This window comes from Rhinoraja longicauda, chromosome 5, assembly GCF_053455715.1.
Source record: "Rhinoraja longicauda isolate Sanriku21f chromosome 5, sRhiLon1.1, whole genome shotgun sequence".
Classification (NCBI taxonomy): Eukaryota; Metazoa; Chordata; class Chondrichthyes; order Rajiformes; family Arhynchobatidae; genus Rhinoraja; species Rhinoraja longicauda.
Genome location: NC_135957.1, coordinates 39,345,787 through 39,364,028, shown reverse-complemented (window position 1 = coordinate 39,364,028; position 18,242 = coordinate 39,345,787). Strand labels below are relative to the sequence as shown.

Sequence of the window (18,242 nt, the reverse complement as noted above, 5' to 3'; positions counted from 1 at the left end):
TGAAGTGCAGCTTTTCATTAGAGCTAAATTTCAGAGCTAGGGGATCTGCCTTCATCAGTGGATCTCTGCGGGAGTCCAATGGACAGTGCAGACTTCCTTTCAATTTCATAGCTCATTATAGGCAACCTTCCTGCTAAAACTATGCCAACATTGACTGGAAGTAAAACTGTTGCCCATTGAAATCCATAGGAACGAGGAACTATCAGTTCAAATTGGTATGTTTAAATGTTACTTGTATTGTTATTTTTGATTTTTATATACTTCTATTTTTGTTTGGGTCTTGAATATTCACAGCCGTATAATTTCATTGACAATTTTGATGGCCACAACTTGGGTACAGGGCCTCACCAGCTCTTAAAAATCATTTTGGAGCGAGCTGGAAAACCATGCTGAAAGAGATGATGTACTGCATTGAAACCTAATAATATGCTTGGAGCAATACTCACAATGGAAAACTGTAAACTGAAAGAAATAGCGGTCCAAGCACAAATGAGATTTCCGGTTCATTGGAATATCTCTGTTCCATAGATTTTCACGTTCAAAACCTTGATCTCTGTACAATTAGCAATGGAATATAACAAGGAAAAGTTTAAAGTTATCCACTTTGGTGTAGAATAAAAAAGCATAATATTGTTTAAATGGTGAGTTTATTGAATGATGGTATTCAGAACGATCACAGCAAGGCAGCATGCAAGGGCAGCACATCATTAAGAGGGCAATTAGGATGTTGGCCTTTATTCCCATTAGATGCAGTAGAAATGTGGACATGTTTGGCTATAACAGCACAGGACTTTAGGACTGTACAGAGTAGTATTTTGGTCTCCTTTTTTAAGAAAGATACATTTGTCTTGAATGTGATATAGAGAAAGTTCCTCTTATTGGGTCCAGGTATTAACAGTGATCCAAAAACAAAAGATTAAACAAATTGAGGCTTTTCAGATTTGAGTTTATAAGAATGAGTGTGATCTTAATCAAATATAACAGGATTCCTAGAGGCTTTGATAGGGTAGATCTTGAGAGGAGATATGCTTGAATTGGAAAATCTAGAACTAGGGGCCATTGTCTCTAATGGAAGGGGTTACTCATAAAATCAAGATAAGAAATTTCTTATAATTTTTTATATTTTTACATTTTCAATGCCAGAGAGCTGTGGAGTCTAGACCGTCAAGCAAACTGAAGGTTGAGTTAAAGATATATTTAGACAGGAGGAACTGAGGGTTCGAGGAACTAGGCAGAAAACCAAATTGAGGTCAAGAGTTTACTCTTACTGAATAGTGGTGGAGGCATGAAGGCTATTTTGCTGCCTCCTGCTCATTGTTTACTGTGTTAAAGGCCTAACTTCTCTTTGCACATCTATTTCAAATTAATTTTCAGCTCATCAAAAATATATATATTCTTTGTTCCTACACAGACTTTTCAGCTTTACGGTGAACAATCTTTATCGGATTATTATTCTACCTGGATCCCTCTGGTTATTGGACCTCTCTAGATATTATTGGGAGCTGATGATGTGGCATGCCTGTTTCCATTTCTCTGGTACCCTCACTCCCAATACTTTCAGCACTCTTTTTCAGGTTCAACCTTGATAGGCATCAAATTTGCTGTCATTGTCAGTGCCCTGCAAAGGTTTAACATTGCGTTCAGTGTCACATCCTATTTTCCCCTGCACAAGGATTCCAAATAGTGAACTTCAAGCCATCATTTCAAAGATAATCTCTACTGTCTCTTGAGATCTTTTCTCCACCCACATTGATATTCTACTTTACCAGTCCCCTACAAAAGCTTCTAATCTCTCATTCTTTTAATCCCATGGATAATTTCCAGTACTGAGTTAGTGTGTATATAAATCTCGAGCTAAACACGGTGTGCAAACTTGGTGTTAGCAAGCTACCCACACTCAATGAAATTTAAGTCCTAAGTATAGACCTGCCTTCCGTAGTTCTGTTTATATGACGATGTGCTCCCAAGTCAGCCTAAAACTTAATAGCAGGACCGTCTTGCTGGCATTGTCTAGCCTGTTGTAATGTTATTGGTACAATTATGTGAAGTAGAACAAATTGTGCATTAGGAAATGACTGGAAAATGAATTGTCAAAAACATTGGTAGTTCCTGAATGTCTTTGCTATTGAGAAGCAATCAAAAGTGTTAACAATCAATATTTAAAATGTTAACATTTATTTAAGCAATATTTATATTAACTTTAAAACAATTAACAAACCAAACAATTGCAAAACAAACAATTCAAAAATTCTGCACTAATATAACTCTTACTTTTTTCAGTGTATGCAGTTTCATTAAACTTCCATGAGGGGACAATAAACAACATCAAAAGCCACCATTCAGATTGCGGGTGTCCCAAATGATTACAAATATGGATCTAAAAGATGCATTTCATAGAGATTTTTATTTTGTACTTTGATTTTTACATTGTAAAGTAAGGTTATTTTTTTAAAAGGTGGGTTTAATGTCAGTTAGTCCCTTGAAAAATATTGCAGCATGTCCTTGCATATGCACAATTTTGTTAGCAATGTACATGGAAATTAACTGTCTTTTTCATTAGTTTATAAATAATAAATCATCAAACTATGTCAAAGTTGCATTAGTTTTTATCTGCTTGCAGACCAATTCTTGTATAGTTCCTGAAATTTGAATTTGTACTCTGTATGATGGCATGATATCTATTTTTGCATTTTGTTTCAGATTTTATCACACACAGCTGGTTGCTGAAACAATTTGCTTTCCTAGAGTTCCTTCAGAGTAACAAAACATCTGAAGGTGCTTTAAAAGAATGTAAAGCAAGATTCGGACATCTGAACAGAAGAGTCACCAGATCAAAGGTAATTATTGAGGTTTTTGAATGGACTGATTAAACGGATGGAGAATTTTAGAAAATAAATTCCAGGAAGCAGGACATTTCTATCTGAATACAAGGATACGGAAGCTTTGCCAGTTTATTTTTTGCATAAAATATTCAGAGAAGCATCACCTTGTATTTGTATCATGCAGTCACTTGATATAAATGATGAACTCCAAGTCTACTTTGGGCAGTTAAATATTTTATTTAATCTTAAAATGTAAAATAGGTAAAATGCATTGTGATAACTGGTGAAGGCTAAAAATCTATCTCTTTGAACTCGGCCAAAGTGTTAAATATTTATATAAAATACTACAAATATTAAAAATCTAAAATTAATCACAAAATACTGGAAATATGCAGCAGATCAGAGAGCATCTAAAAGAAACGAAGATTGTCCATTTCCCTTCACAGATGCTATCTGGTCTCCTGAGTTCTTCTAGCAGTTTAAAAAATATATATATATTAGAATGTAATTTCAGGATCATGTATTAAACCAAATATCTATTGTGCCAAAAGAGGAAGAGGTTTCTTTCCATTGTGATGGCTAATATTTATTCATTAATCTGAGCAAAAACAGATTAGAGCATGTATACACTGCTAACGTTATGTTTTTCTGTATAATATAAAAAACTATTGGCAGGCAGTATGAGAAATTTCCTGATAAAATGCAAATTGTAATGCAAATGCAAGCTCTTTAATTCATACTTTGGACAACAGAATTTGTGTGCCATGTTAGTATTTTATGTAATGTTTCTGAAAACTAGGTGAATAACCAAAGTCATGTCATATATCTTGCTTCGTCTGGCATTTGGATGGTTTAAATCTATACACTTAACCCTTGAGTTCTGTGATCAAATATCCAACCATATGCGTGTATAACACAAGATCAGCTATTAACTATTATATTCTGCTTGCTCTGATCTATTTTTTTTAAATCTTTTGGTTTTAGGCTTTATGTGTTCACCATTTACTTCATCTTCATACATGGTGCACCTTGATCTGACTGTAACCCATGTTGACTGTCATCCAGAAAAAATACTGGTATATTTTTGGGCGCAGTACCGCAAAATATGTGAATTGGACTATCATATATTACATACTGAGATTCAGAATGCAACGAAGACTAGAGCTGATATTGCAGTTGATGAGTTTTGTTTTGCAGAGGACCCGTACCAAGGTGTATGGTATCGAGGAAGGATAATAAAAAAACATGAAGATGCGTATGAGGTTTTCCTCCTAGATGTTGGGACAGTCTTGACAGTTGATACTGGGCACATTTCTACTGCCCCTCAGAATCTGTTTCAACTGCCCCCAAAAATAGTATGTGGTGTATTTTCCAATATAGTTCCTGTAAGAAGAATATGGTCCCCAATGGCTCTCAAATATTTTGCATCATTGGCATCCTCTCAAATCAAAGGTTATGTTGAAGATTCCTTAATGAACCAAGTTGTTTTAGTCGAAGTCCCCACTGTTAATCAAAAACTCCTTGAACTTGGCTTAGCAAATATTCTTGATGGCAACACTTTCCATTTCCTATTGAAAATATCTGAAGATTTACTGAGATATCCCGGTTGTAAAAATTCTAAAATTAAAAGAACAAATGTGGAATGCTGGAGACCTGTGCTGGATGACACCATTATGTTATCACCAAGTTTTCAACATATTGTGAATATTTTCAGTCCAAGTTTGCAAGCTGGTGTTATAGAATCAGTAAGAATTACATGTGCATCAGGACTTCATAACTTTTACAGCCAACTGCAAAGACTGACTTCAGAGCTAGAAACAATGATGAAAGATATGCAATATTACTATGAAAACCAAGAAGATTTAAATGATGAACATATTAATAATTTTGGCGCACTCTGTGCTGCAAAAGGTAAAGATGGAAAATGGTACAGGGGAGTTGTAAAGCAGCTGTTAACGTCTGGCCAAGTAGAAGTTTGGTTTGTGGATTTTGGAAATTCAACAATTGTATTTCCTCATCATATTAAAAGATTGATGCCAGTTTTTTTCATGATACCTTTGATGTCATTTCCCTGTGCACTAACTGGCTTAGCAAACCAAACAAAAGACTGGATAAATTTACAGAAAGACATTTTTAAGCAATCCTTGTTTGACAAAGGATTACACATTCGTATTGATTCCTACTCCTGCAAAGAACATCTATACTTTGTTACACTCTGTGATCCAAAACACATTAATATCCATCAGATGACTGAAGTGTTGTCAGCAATTGATCTAAAAACTGAAAATGTCCCAAAGGCGATTGCAAGTAAGGATACAAGCAAACAATTTGTAACATTTTCAGGAACAATGATAAGCACAACTGGAAAACTGGCGAGTAATTCAATGCATTCTTGTTTAAGATCAGCTGAGATGAAAGTAAATGCTTCCTATGTTGGATTTGTTGAATATGTTATTAATCCATCTGACTTTTGGATTCGCACATCAGAACACAATCAGGAATTTGAATGTTTAATGAACAACATTGAAGATAATTACAACAAAATTGACATAAATGAAGGGCTCATTCAGAAACCAATAGCTGGCTTATTTTGCTGTGCAAGATACAGTAAAGATCTACATTACTACAGAGCAATTATTACTGATGTACTTGACAACTGCCTCAAAGTATTTTTCATTGATTTTGGAAATACTGAATTTGTAGATTTCACTGCTGTAAAATCTCTGCTTCCCCAATATAAACATTTGCCATCTTTGGCTATGAACTGTTCTATCGCTTGCGTTTTTCCTATTGAGGAAGTATGGACTAATGATGCCACTAACTACTTTAAAAAAGCTGTATTTAACAGAGAACTTTTAATCAAAGTAGTCGCAAAACAAGGAAACAGATATGTAGTCAATGTTCGAGACAAACAATGCATGGAACAACCATCTATGAGTGCACTGATGCTTCAGGCTGGATATGCTGACTTTTGGAATGTAAAGGCAGGCGATAATTTGCCTCAACAAAATCATAAACAGAAGTATTCAAGAAATAAAGCAATCAAGCTAACCAAACGTGAAACAAGGATATGCACAGATAAAGGCTCCAAGGTGAATAAATTGTGCATTGTTCCAGTTTCTCACACTAAGCTGCCTACTGTGAAGATGAAAAATAGCTTTCCAACTACACCTCTTACAATGTCAACATGGACTGAAGAATTTTTGGTAGCATCTCCATTCAGACAACAAGTGTTTAAACTTGGGTCTGTTCTTGATGTGAGAGTGTCTCATATAAATTCTCCAGCAGAATTTTGGTGTCAACTGCAAAGTAAATCAGATCAACTTGAGTTGCTTATGAAGAGTATCCAACTTTATTACAGTATTCCGAGGGAGACTTTTCAACCTAAACATACTGGGTGTGTTGCAAAATGCTTCAAGGATGGACAGTGGTATAGAGCAGCAGTTATTCAAAGGAATATTCAAGAGGTGACTGTATTGTTTGTTGATTATGGTATCCAACAAAGAATGGCTATGAGGAATCTTTGTGCTATCAATCCAACATTTCTTCAGCTGGAAGGGCAAGCTTTTAGATGCACCCTTGACAACGAAATTCGGTCCCTAAACAAAGACCCTGATGTTTGGGATCAAGTTTCCAGTAACAGATTTAAGCAGATTATTAACAACATGTTATCATCTGGCATGGGTCTGAAATGCACAATACTTGCAATGGTTTTGTTGGATGTAAAGGGACTGTGTAATGTGGTAGACCTTCATGCTCCATATATTAATATATGCCAACTACTTTTGGACTTGGGGTTAGCCACAAAAGTCAAATCAACATTTTTATTCAACTCTTCAATTCACTTGCTAACATTTCGTTATAGTGATCATGGCATAAAAATAGGAAGTGAAGAAAAAGTCTATGTAACACATGCTTCTAGTCTATCAAAATTCTATTGCCAACTTGAGAAAAATACTGTGGTTGTGGATAAACTTATGACTGATGTTAACTTTATTAGTAAACAAATGCAAGAACAAAAATTGGACTTGAACAAAACTTCTTTGTGCTTAGCTAAATATTTTGAAGATGGCCAGTGGTATCGTGCTCTAGCCTGTTCTGTGCAGTCGCCTGCACATGTTAGAGTATTCTTCGTAGACTATGGAAACACAGAAATAGTTGACAAAAATGATGTGGTTCCAATTCCGCTGGAAGCAAAGGAACTGTTATCAATACCAATGCAAACAGTGAAATGTTGTTTGTATCTTCCTGTTCAGAAATTGCCTGATGACATTATCACATTATTTAAAGAGATTGTGATGGGAAAGCAACTAAAAGCCTTTGTTGTAGCAAAGAAATCAGATGGTCAGTTGGTTCTTGACCTTTATGATGGAAATGTAAAAATCAGTACTAAAATAACAGACCACCTTGATGGAAGTGAGAGAAGATGCCTGTATGATGAACATTGGCAACGTACCAATTTCTACCCAACAAATGTAGTCACTATCTCAGAACAAATGAGTGAGCAACCTGATTATTTTGTGCACTTGATAAACAAAACAAAAGGACTGATCAGTTCCTTCTTGAGAGCAGACCTATGGCATAGGGGATGTAAAAATAAGGACCAGAACAGTTCTCTTAATAAAGAAAATGCACATCATAGAAAAAGGGATAAAAATCGAACCTCGAAACACGGCCAACAGAAAATTGCACCAAAATATAATTTACATTCAGCAAAATTGGGGAAAGCATGCACCATAAAGAACTCGAGTGGAACAGTGCATCTAGACAAGACCAAATACTGTGTATCGAAGACCAAGATGATACTTTGTGTGATTAATTCTGGAGAAATATCAACACCAACTCTACTTTATTTTCCTGAGCAAAACATTGCTGCATTATCGGATGTAAAGCATAGTTTTGAAATGATTTGTAGAAGTAGGAAGAGAACTCCTGCAAAATGGTTTACTCAAGTAGGTACCTAATTTGTACTGTAAGAAAATAACTGCAGATGCTGGTACAAATCGAAGGTATTTATTCACAAAATGCTGGAGTAACTCAGCAGGTCAGGCAGCATCTCAAGAGAGAAGGAATGGGCGACGTTTCGGGTTGAGACCCTTCAGACTGAAGAAGGGTCTCGACCCGAAACGTCGCCCATTCCTTCTCTCCTGAGATGCTGCCTGACCTGCTGAGTTACTCCAGCATTTTGTGAATAAATACCTAATTTGCACAGTGATCTGACCACGAGGTTAAAGTTTGAAAAATTAATTTTACATGCAAATGTTTTTTTCAGCTTTCTCATACAGCAGATAATGAAATGCAGTCGATAGACACAAAATGCTGGAGTAACTCAGCAGGACAGACAGCATCTCTGGATAGAAGGGATGGGTGACGTTTCTGGTTGAGACCCTTCTTCTGACACAAAACGACACCCATGCCTTCTATCCAGAGATGCTGCCTGGCCCGCTGAGTTACTCCAGCATTTCATGTCTATCTTCAGTGTAAACCAGCATCTGCAGTTCCTGTCTACACATTGAAAACAGGTCCACGAAAAAAATAAGTGGTATAGTAATTCCTGTAATGGAACTGAAATATTTTAAGAATCCTCTCTCAATGGATCTTAAGGATGAACCTTTGGAAAATGGAGCTTGGTATTGTGTAATTGGAAAATACTGCAAGTTAAGTTGCCTTTAAAGTTTGTGCAGGAAGGAACTGCAGATGCTGGTTTACACCAAAGACAGTCACAAAATACTTGACTAACCTGCCTTTAAAGTTAATTGATCTTGTTAATGCAGCAGATATTGATTTGGGTAATTCTAAATCAAATTTGTGTAAGAAACTTTTGCCATAGGCAATATTGTATGAAGCTCAAGCTAATGACAGGTGCATTGAAGTTGTTTATTTTTTACAAATGAGCTAGCAAGGAAAATTACTATTTGTGATGTTGTTCAGTCTTTTCATTAATTGTAGAAAAAGCTTCTTAGATTTGAGAGTAAATTACCAACTGGAAAATTCTTAGAAAATGGGTTGCCAATCATTACATCTTCCAGTCAGGAAGCTTTGATTCACAGCAGAGCTGAAATAAAATCATTTGATTTCTAAGCTGTCTGCCTTTACAGTATGTAAAGGAATAGACCTGAAAAACCTGATCACAATATGAACTGCAAAAAAATTGTCTTGAGCAACAATAAAAGAATCAACAAATTTGAATTTTGCACTTTAAAAAATATAATTCAGTATATTGTTGAAGTGTAATCTATAATAAAACTATTTTATGAGGAAGATATGATAATGATACATTTTGAGATTGTATTGCAGAATCATAAAATACAAGGTTTCTATATATTCACATTAATCAAAATTTTGCTATATTGGAATGTCAATGAAATAGAAATAAGAAATTGTTGAAACGATGTCTAACATTTCTTGTAATTATGTTTGACCAGAATTCCACCAGATTAAGCGGAATGTTCGGTTGTAGCATTTTGGAAGTTGATGCTGCTTCTCTTTCTAAAAAACACAAACAATTGGTCCATGCAAATGATGTCACCTTTATATTGAAAGATTGCTTGCTTGATTTGGGTGGATGGATGAATAAAATGGCTTTTGCAGATATGAACATCGCAACAGCGGTTAATTATTATGTGCCATTGGAACCTTTGCTTTCTGTTGTGAGTAGCGTGACATCAACGTTGAACCGAATTGCATGTGGCCCTATCCAGCCAACTAAAGAATACTGCGGTTTTGCTACTTCTGTGATTGACCCATCGGAATTCTATATTCAACTGTATGATACATTTGATGTGATGATAGCCCTCTATTCATTACTGACTGAGTTACCAGAAAAGTTTCAAGCATTATCTCTAAATTCCTTGAATCCTGGTGCAACCTGTGTAATAAATTGTGCCAATGATGAGCAGTGGTACAGGGCTGAAATTTGCACAGTGTCACAACAGGTAGTTCATGCCAGAGCTGTTGATTATGGACATTATATCTTCATTCAGCCTTCTGATTTTAGCAGAATAAGGGCACTTCCGAAAGAACTTGCTGAAATACCGCGCTTAACTTATCCCTGCAGTTTAAATGGAGTTGTGCCTGCAATTGGAGATTTTTGGACAGATAAAGCTATCACTTTCTTTCAACAATCTTTGAACAAGCCAAATTTGACTGTTATTTTCAGACGGCATTTTGCTGAGTTAGCCTGGGAAGTGGACCTTGTTATAAATAACAAGTGTGTGGCAGAAGATTTAGTTGCTGCTGGGCATGCTGAATTTCTGAAAGGAATTAATTACTTCTCCACAAGATGCCCATTGAGTTCTGCAGAAGATTTTCGGACTATGACTGTTCCCATCTTAAAACGTCAATTTCATAAATACGGTGACCTCCAATTTTATCAAGGAATGAGTCCATCAATGAGAAATTTGGTATCTGTTTAATAACAAAAGGTGAGTACTGATTTTCCAACATAATTATTTTGTAATGAATGGCATTTTCACATATTTGTAACTAATGGAAAATACCTTACAAATTGAATTAGATAATTTTAAAATGACAAACATGAATTAAATAATTTTAAAATGTCAGTGTTTTGGGTACTTGATTACTGATTGATATGACTTAAATAATTATTTTGCTTTAATGGCTGAATATTTTTTAAAGAATATGGATGAAAAATTAATTTTTAGTATCAATTTCTTTCATGCTACTTTCAACTTTATGCACAAACTTTTATCTTTTGTCATAATTTCTTATTGCTTTAATATTTCAACTACTTGTCGAGTGAAGTGAACCGATGTGTTCCACATAGATGTATAAATGCAGTTTATAGCCTCCGGAGTTAAGCAACGGTAACAACAGTAGCAGTCATGATGCAAAGTAAAGGTAAAGCAAGGAGATTAGTAAGTCAAGGCCACTTCAGAGAATGGCTTCAAACTGACAACAATTTCTACTCATAGAATAGCACCTCATATTCCACTTGGGTGACTTAAAAAACCCAGCAGTATGAACATTGAATTCTCCACTTTTAAGTAATACCATTCTTTCCCCCTCTCTCTTCCCAGTGTGTGCCCATTTTCCCATGATCCCACCCCTTTCCCCATCCCGATCCCCTTCCATCTATTTCCCTTCCACATTCTTTTTTCTTCTTTTCATTTCGAGCCTTTGTCGCATACTCCACCTATCTGCCAATCAAAGCATCCCCTCACCTGCATCCACCTATTTACTTGGCAGTGTTTGTCACAACCTCACCTCCTTCCTGTTTTCTCCTCCCACTACAATCAGTATGAAGAAGATGTCACCTCCACAGATGCTGCCTAACCTGCTGAGTTACTCCAGCACTTTTTGTTTTGCTGGAGATTTTGCAACATCAGTCCAGTGGTTTTAAAACATCCCTAAATGATAGTACAAGCATGGTGATTTAGAAGCCTATTGCTGATCCTGGTTCTTTGAATAAGAGGAGGAACATCATGCTGTTGCTTTGTTTAAAATTATAACCAGTTGTTAAACACTTCTTTGTTACACCAGCTGTTTTGTAAAACACGTCTGTTTTGCATCTCAAAGTTTTATCACTTTTATTTTAGCATTATAAATGTCGCTTAATAGATGCATGGCTATTTCTCTTTATTTAACTTGAAATCCAACCCTATAATTACATTTAAAACAATTTGTTGAACAACAGACTGACTTAACCAATTAAAATGAAAGGATAAAATGCACAATGTAAATAAAGGAAATAGTGTTGATGGTGGGGTATTACAAAAGGACATAATGGAAAAATAATTTGTTGAATAGAAATTGTATTTAAATAATTTACTATTTGCATAAGCAAGGTTCCATTGTTTTTATTACCTTTCTGGAATTCCAAGATCAGATTTTGTATTCAATCTAAAACTTATCCCATCAGTGCAATCTTTGTAGCCTATTCCAGGAGCCCTAATTTGGCGAGTTCAATTTGTACGTGCCTTACTCAGCCAGAATGCATGACAAACTGGTGCTTGAGTGGTCAGCAGAGTGCAGCTCAAATTACCTGGAAAATTATTACAAATTGCAGTTGTGGCATTGGTCTTTCTCTGGATTATTGAATAATTTACTGTTTGCTCTTTGTTTGGACTGTTAACTCTCTCTGTGTCACAGTTAATTCTTCCTGCATTTTTTTTAAAGAAACTATACTTGATAAAGTATCTGTTTTTCTTTCAGCATGAACTTAATTGAAGGATAATTGAATTGTCCCTGTCTGCTTCATTTATCCTTCTAATTTTGAATTTAAACTTGAAATTTGATGCGTCAGCTATTTGATTTGGTAAAGGCAATGCCGTTTATCTCCCCTCTGTACCAACAGGTGACAATGACCCTAGTGTGTACCTTGAACATCTGTGTGACTTTATAAGTTAAACAAAGTTCATTGAGTAAGAGGACTGAAATAAATTATCAACATAGTTATTTTGCTCTGTGTACTGTTTGCTTTTTTGAATTAATTTGTTTAACTTTTGTAAGTTGCTATATTTCAATTTATTTTAATGCAACTACAAAAACATGATGAGGGTGTTTTCAGTTTTGTTTGGATAAATATAGAGAAATCCAGGATAAAATATTGTCTTTTGATTTTGTTTTCTCGCAATCTCTGCATATTTTAAAATATTATCAAAAGATGGAAAAAAAAGAATTTGCAGTTAGAATCAGATGGCTTCTGAAAAATCAAACATACAGTGCCATCTAGTGTCATTGAACTGGTATTGTTTTCCTTTGCTGTATCTCGTTTAAGCCATGAAGATCTGAATTTGCATTTCCAGATGGGTCAGTTCAATTTAAATACAATTGAACTTCTATTGGACATGCTTCTCAATTTTTGATCACTGCTCCAGTTTGGGGGAAGAAAGTCTTCTACCAGGACAGATTTTAATGGTCTGACCCACTTTGTCTTTCAAGTAAAATAAAGTAACTTGCATGCTTTTTGTTGTTAAGAGAACACAGCAAGCAGCAGCATCTATCCACTTTCTTATTTGTTGATCTGTTGTACTTATCACACTTCTATCATTTCAATTAGGAATATTATTTTAGCTTTGATTCTAATATAATTGGGGGCGTGGCTGTGTTCTGCAGCTGCGGCTCACCGACAGTCTCTCTGTCTTTTTTTTGTTTTTTGTCTATTGTCATCGTTTAATGTACGTTTTGTTCTAATTTTAACTCTGTGTATGTGGGGGGGTGGTGGGGGGGTTGGGGGAAACCTTTTTTTCTAATCTCTTCCTCAACGGAGATGCGACCTTTACCGTGTCGTATCTCCGTTCGCGTTACGGCCTAACATCGTGGAGTCGGCGGCCTCCAGCTGGGATCGACCTTGAAGACTCCGGTCGCAGGGCCTGGACTTACCATCTCGGAGGCTTCGGCCGTGGGCCCTGCAGACCGCAACATCGGGAGTTCGCAGGTCCCTGGCTGGCGACCGGTTTTTGGGAGCTCCAGCCGTAGCAGCTTCGACCGCCCCGAAGCGCGAGGTAAGATCGACCCACTCGCAGGCCCTTCATCACCCTGCGTGGCTCGGCCGCAGCACTTTCCATCGCCCGGTGGGGGCTCAGGACTTTCATCGGCCTGCTCGGCTCGGCCCTGGGACTTTCCATCGCCCGGTGGGGGCTCAGGACTTTCATCGGCCTGCTTGGCTCGGCCCTGGGACTTTCCATCGCCCGGTGGGGGCTTCAAAAAGTTGGTAGCCTCGATCACCTCGTGGCACCATGGGAGAAGAATGAGGAGGAGATAAGACTTTGCCTTCCATCACAGTGAGGGTATGCCTAGAGCAATCACTGTGATGGCTGTTTGTGTAAAAATTGTATCTGTGTGTCCTGTGCTTTTTGTTGTCTACTGCCGGACCCTGATGTGAGAGGACGCTGGCGTTGTTTATTCGCCGCTTTTCCGTCAGGATAGTTTGTCTGTTTGTTTTTATGTTAATTGTTTTTGTAAAACACTTTGAGCACCCGATAAGGCGCTATATAAAATAAATGAATTATTATTATTATTATTATAATCAGAATTGGACCACTGATTCAAACTTGGGTTTAATTCTAGATTATTGATTGAACGATTGAATTGATTGAAAGGTACAGAATGACCCTTCTGCCCACCAAGTCCACACCAACTATTGATCACCTGTACACAATAGTTCGATGTTATCCCACTTTTCCAGCCACTCCCTACACACTCTCAGCAATTTACAGATGCCAATTAACGCAGAAACTTGCACATCTTTGGGACGTGGGAGGAAACCGAGAACCTGGAGAAAACCATGCAGTCACAGAGAACGTGCAAACTCCATTGCGACAGCACCCAAGGTCAGGATCTAACCCAGTCTCTAACGCTGAGCCAGCAGCTCTACCAGCAGCGCCACTATGCTGCCCAATGTGAGGTACCTTTTACTACCCACAGCATTCTACTATACTACTTACTTACTGATTACGATATGAAGTTAGGAATTCTATTCATTTCTAATTGTTTTTTCAGTGGGTAGAAGATAGTTTAAAAACCACAATTCCTTTGTTTTGATTTCGCATTATTCCCACCCCCAAACCTGTCCGAAATTGAACTGTTCAGTTAAATTGTTAAAACACTTTATGCATTAACACTTTTAGGAAAACATTTGCAGACAAAGACATTTAGAGTTATTTTAAGTAATATAGTCAGTTCTCGAACAATGTTTGATTGATAATTTTGTGTGATGTAAAAAATATTCATTTTGCTAAGCATAAATAATATTGTTTAGTTAATAAATTGTTAGCATGTGATGTGTAGCTGTTAAATCTACCTACGGTATTTTAATTTAATCAAAAATGATGTAATCTTGCCAGCTATATTTGAACCAAGTGTCATCTGCTGACACTCAAATTGATTATCACCTTCATTAAATGTGTATTTTTTTAAACAAGTATATATCTGTAATTGGACATAAATATACGGAATTAAGCATAGTTATTAATGTGTTTACTTTTTTCAGATATGAGATAACTTGCTGAAGATGTCTTCACTCAAAAAACATTCATCAAGACTGGCCTTTGCTATACAATTTTTCACTGACATGCGCTGCATTGAATCATGATCAGAATTGATTGGAGAGCTTTGAGATTACAAATAAAAATGAGGGAATGTGTAGAATATTACTTTGATATTTTCTGCACTGTATTTCATTGAAGGATATCATAAATGCAAATGTACCTAATCTGGTACTAGGGTTAATTGTAAAATAAGTTTAAAGAATCGTTACAAGTTAGTGAAAACAAAGAATCTCACCAAGATTTGAATGTGGAATAGAGATTTTGTTTTGAAACAATATTTGTAGATTTATTTTGTTGAAGTTAGCAAGTTCAAATGTACTTAATTAATAAAGGAAACTTATTTGTACACAAATGTTTGAAGATTTTAAATTAAAATCTGAAACACTGATTAAAATATCCATATCGAGAAATCTTGTAATTTGCAGTGTTTTGAATTGTAATCGAAATCTTTTGCTATACCTTTTGTTTTCTGCTGTATCTTAGATCTGAGATGCTGTGGGAAACTATTCCTGTGGGAATCCTTTTAGTTCCACCAAAAGGATTATAGCGGTTCCCGAAATTATCTCAAGTGATCACTGGTAAAAAATATTGGAAAGCAGGGGATGTTTTACTGCCAGAGAATTGGACAACAGGTATTATTCCCATGTGTGTCTCTAAAAGAAACTGAATGTTCATGGAACCAAGACCAGATAGTGTAACATTACTGCCCCAAATTATTTTTTTCTTCTAAGATGTAATAGAAAAACATTTTGAAACCAAAATTATAATAGTGGTCTCCATGTATTTCAAACGTGGAAGACCATGCTGAGATAAACAGGAAGAATAGTCGAGGGCAATTTTGCAGATATAATATATTTAGTTGCTCAAAACACACGAGGTACCACATTTTTAATGCTTGGAGCATGTAATGCTTCAGGACATGGTAGCAGATTGAATGGCAAATTAGATACTGCACAGAAATGTGTTAGGATTAGTGAAACGTGGGGAGTAGTATTAGCTTGACGTATTGAATTGAAATCCTAAGTATAAATTTAAAATTTGCAAATAACAGATAACAAAAATAAGTTGTGAATGTATTTACTGCTGAAGATTAATATAGCGTAAGGTAACATTCATGAATCTTCAGAATGAGTGACAAAATAATTTCAATTTGGTTAAATGTGACATCTTGTACTTTGCGAAAATGGAATGGGGATGGGTGAGGCAGGTAGATGATGGAGGAGGTGAGAGGTGAGGTGAGAGGTGGTGGACGCATACTCAAACTAAACAGGGATTCAATGGGGAAAATAATCTGCTGTGGAACTTTGTTTTGATCATATTCAATTTTGTGTATATTTTACTTTATATTAAGAGATCCAAGTGAAAGTGATCAATACCAGACACTATTTTTTATGCCAGAATAATCAGTAGTTTCTGTTATAACACCTGTTTCAAGGGTCAAGAGTGTTTGATTGTCATATGCACTGCGAGCAGAACAATAACATTCTTTCTTGCTGCAGTTTTACAGGCACATTAAATGAAACTACACATAAAATAATACAATAAATTATCAATTATAGGAGGCAACTGGACCAAAATAGTGCAAGTCAAAGTACGTCATACAATCTAGTACAAAGTTCACAGTGATTCACTGCTGAGGAAGGGGTGCGGTTAGGTTGCGCAGGGTAGTTCAGGAGCCTGATGAATGATCAGAAGTTGTTCTTAAACTTGAAGCTCACTGCTTAATAATAACTTAGTTCTTTCCAACAGTAACGGCACCTTTATAGGGTAGCACTTGGCACAGCTAGTAGATCTGCTGCTTCACGGTGCCAGAGACCCGGGTTTAATAATTTCCTTGGCTGCTGCCTGTGTGGAGTTTACACATTCTCCCTGTGATCATGTGGGTTTCCTCCGGGTGCTCTGGATTCCTCCCACATTCCGAAGACGTGCAGGTTTATAGGCCTCTGTAAATTTCCCCTAGTGTGTAGGATGCCAAGAGAAAATACCAGACAAACTTGTGTCCCAGTTTATTCACTCAAACACACGGAGAATATGGCAAGGACTGAATAAGATAACTGGCTACAAAGCAAGGTCAGGCAACATCATTGGTTATAGTGTGACCCTACCAGATGAACTGGATGCTTTCTATGCTCACATTGAACAGAAGGCCAACAGGGCAGTTACACCTGGCCCTTCAGACCAGTATGCCTCTCCCCAGCATGACTGTAACAGAAGGTAGATTGGCCTTGAGAGTAAACCTACGAAAAGCAACTAGTCCGGATGGTGTTCCTAGTAGTGGTGCGGACCAGCTAGTGGAAGTATTCAGGGACATAATTAATCAATCCCTACTTCCTTCTGAGGTACCCACCTGCTTCAAGAAGACCATCATCCCAGTGCCGAAGAAAAACAAAACCTGATGCCTAAATGACTACCGTCCAGTGGCTTTGACATCCACTGTCATGAAATGTTTTGAGAGGCTAGTTATGGAACGCATTAAATCCAGTCTACCCAGCGGCCTTGACCCACTGCAGTTCGCCTACCGCAACAACAGGTCCACAGACCATGTCATCGCCTTAGTCCTGTACTCATCCCTTGAATACCTGGATAAGAGAGATGCCTACATCAAGACCTTATTCATAGACTACAGCTCTGCCTTTAATACCATTATACCGTCCAAGTCGGAGTCCCTAAGGCAGATTGTCGTTGTCTACAGCCTCGTTCTGGCAGCTCCTGTGACGGCGCTGGTGCCAAACTAACGGCTCTGCTGTTCCTTTGGATCGATCAGCGACATGGAGAGGGGGGAGGTGCTGCTTGGGCAACAGCCTGTCCTTCATGTGACATCGCCCAGGCTTGCATTCACACTGCCCTAGCCGAAGTTTGGAGCAAGCAGCCAACAACCAGGATGCATTACCCATGGTCAGCCATGACCGAGAGGGGCCTTAGAGACCATCCAAGCTTATCACAAACTCACAGGACTTCGTGTCAGCACTCATCTTTGAAACGATCTTAGGCTTCCTAACCAACAGACCCAATAGACAATAGACAATAGACAATAGGTGCAGGAGTAGGCCATTCAGCCCTTCGAGCCAGCACCGCCATTCAATGCGATCATGGCTGATCACTCTCAATCAGTACCCCGTTCCTGCCTTCTCCCCATACCCCCTCACTCCGCTATCCTTAAGAGCTCTATCCAGCTCTCTCTTGAAAGCATCCAACGAACTGGCCTCCACTGCCTTCTGAGGCAGAGAATTCCACACCTTCACCACCCTCTGACTGAAAAGGTTCTTCCTCATCTCCGTTCTAAATGGCCTACCCCTTATTCTTAAACTGTGGCCCCTTGTTCTGGACTCCCCCAACATTGGGAACATGTTATCTGCCTCTAATGTGTCCAATCCCCTAATTATCTTATATGTTTCAATAAGATCCCCCC

At 37.3% G+C, this 18,242-nt stretch overlaps 1 protein-coding gene across 4 annotated transcripts in view; it reads left to right on the top strand.

The window, feature by feature from the left end:
- The window catches only part of LOC144593564 (tudor domain-containing protein 15-like), a 37,059-nt gene extending 21,897 nt beyond the window's left edge, over positions 1-15,162 (top strand). For 3 of the 4 annotated variants that reach the window (XM_078399316.1, XM_078399314.1, XM_078399315.1), the window contains exons 2-5: positions 2,701-2,837; positions 3,807-7,774; positions 9,248-10,246; positions 14,776-15,162. In XM_078399316.1, the coding sequence (XP_078255442.1) occupies positions 3,812-7,774; positions 9,248-10,237 (4,953 nt within the window). In that variant the 5' untranslated portion in view covers positions 2,701-2,837; positions 3,807-3,811 and the 3' untranslated portion in view covers positions 10,238-10,246; positions 14,776-15,162. Of the gene's footprint in view, positions 1-2,700; positions 2,838-3,806; positions 7,775-9,247; positions 10,247-13,853; positions 14,437-14,775 lie in introns of those variants that run through there. The other variant, XM_078399317.1, reaches the window with a different exon arrangement.
- The last annotated feature ends 3,080 nt before the right edge of the window (positions 15,163-18,242 follow it).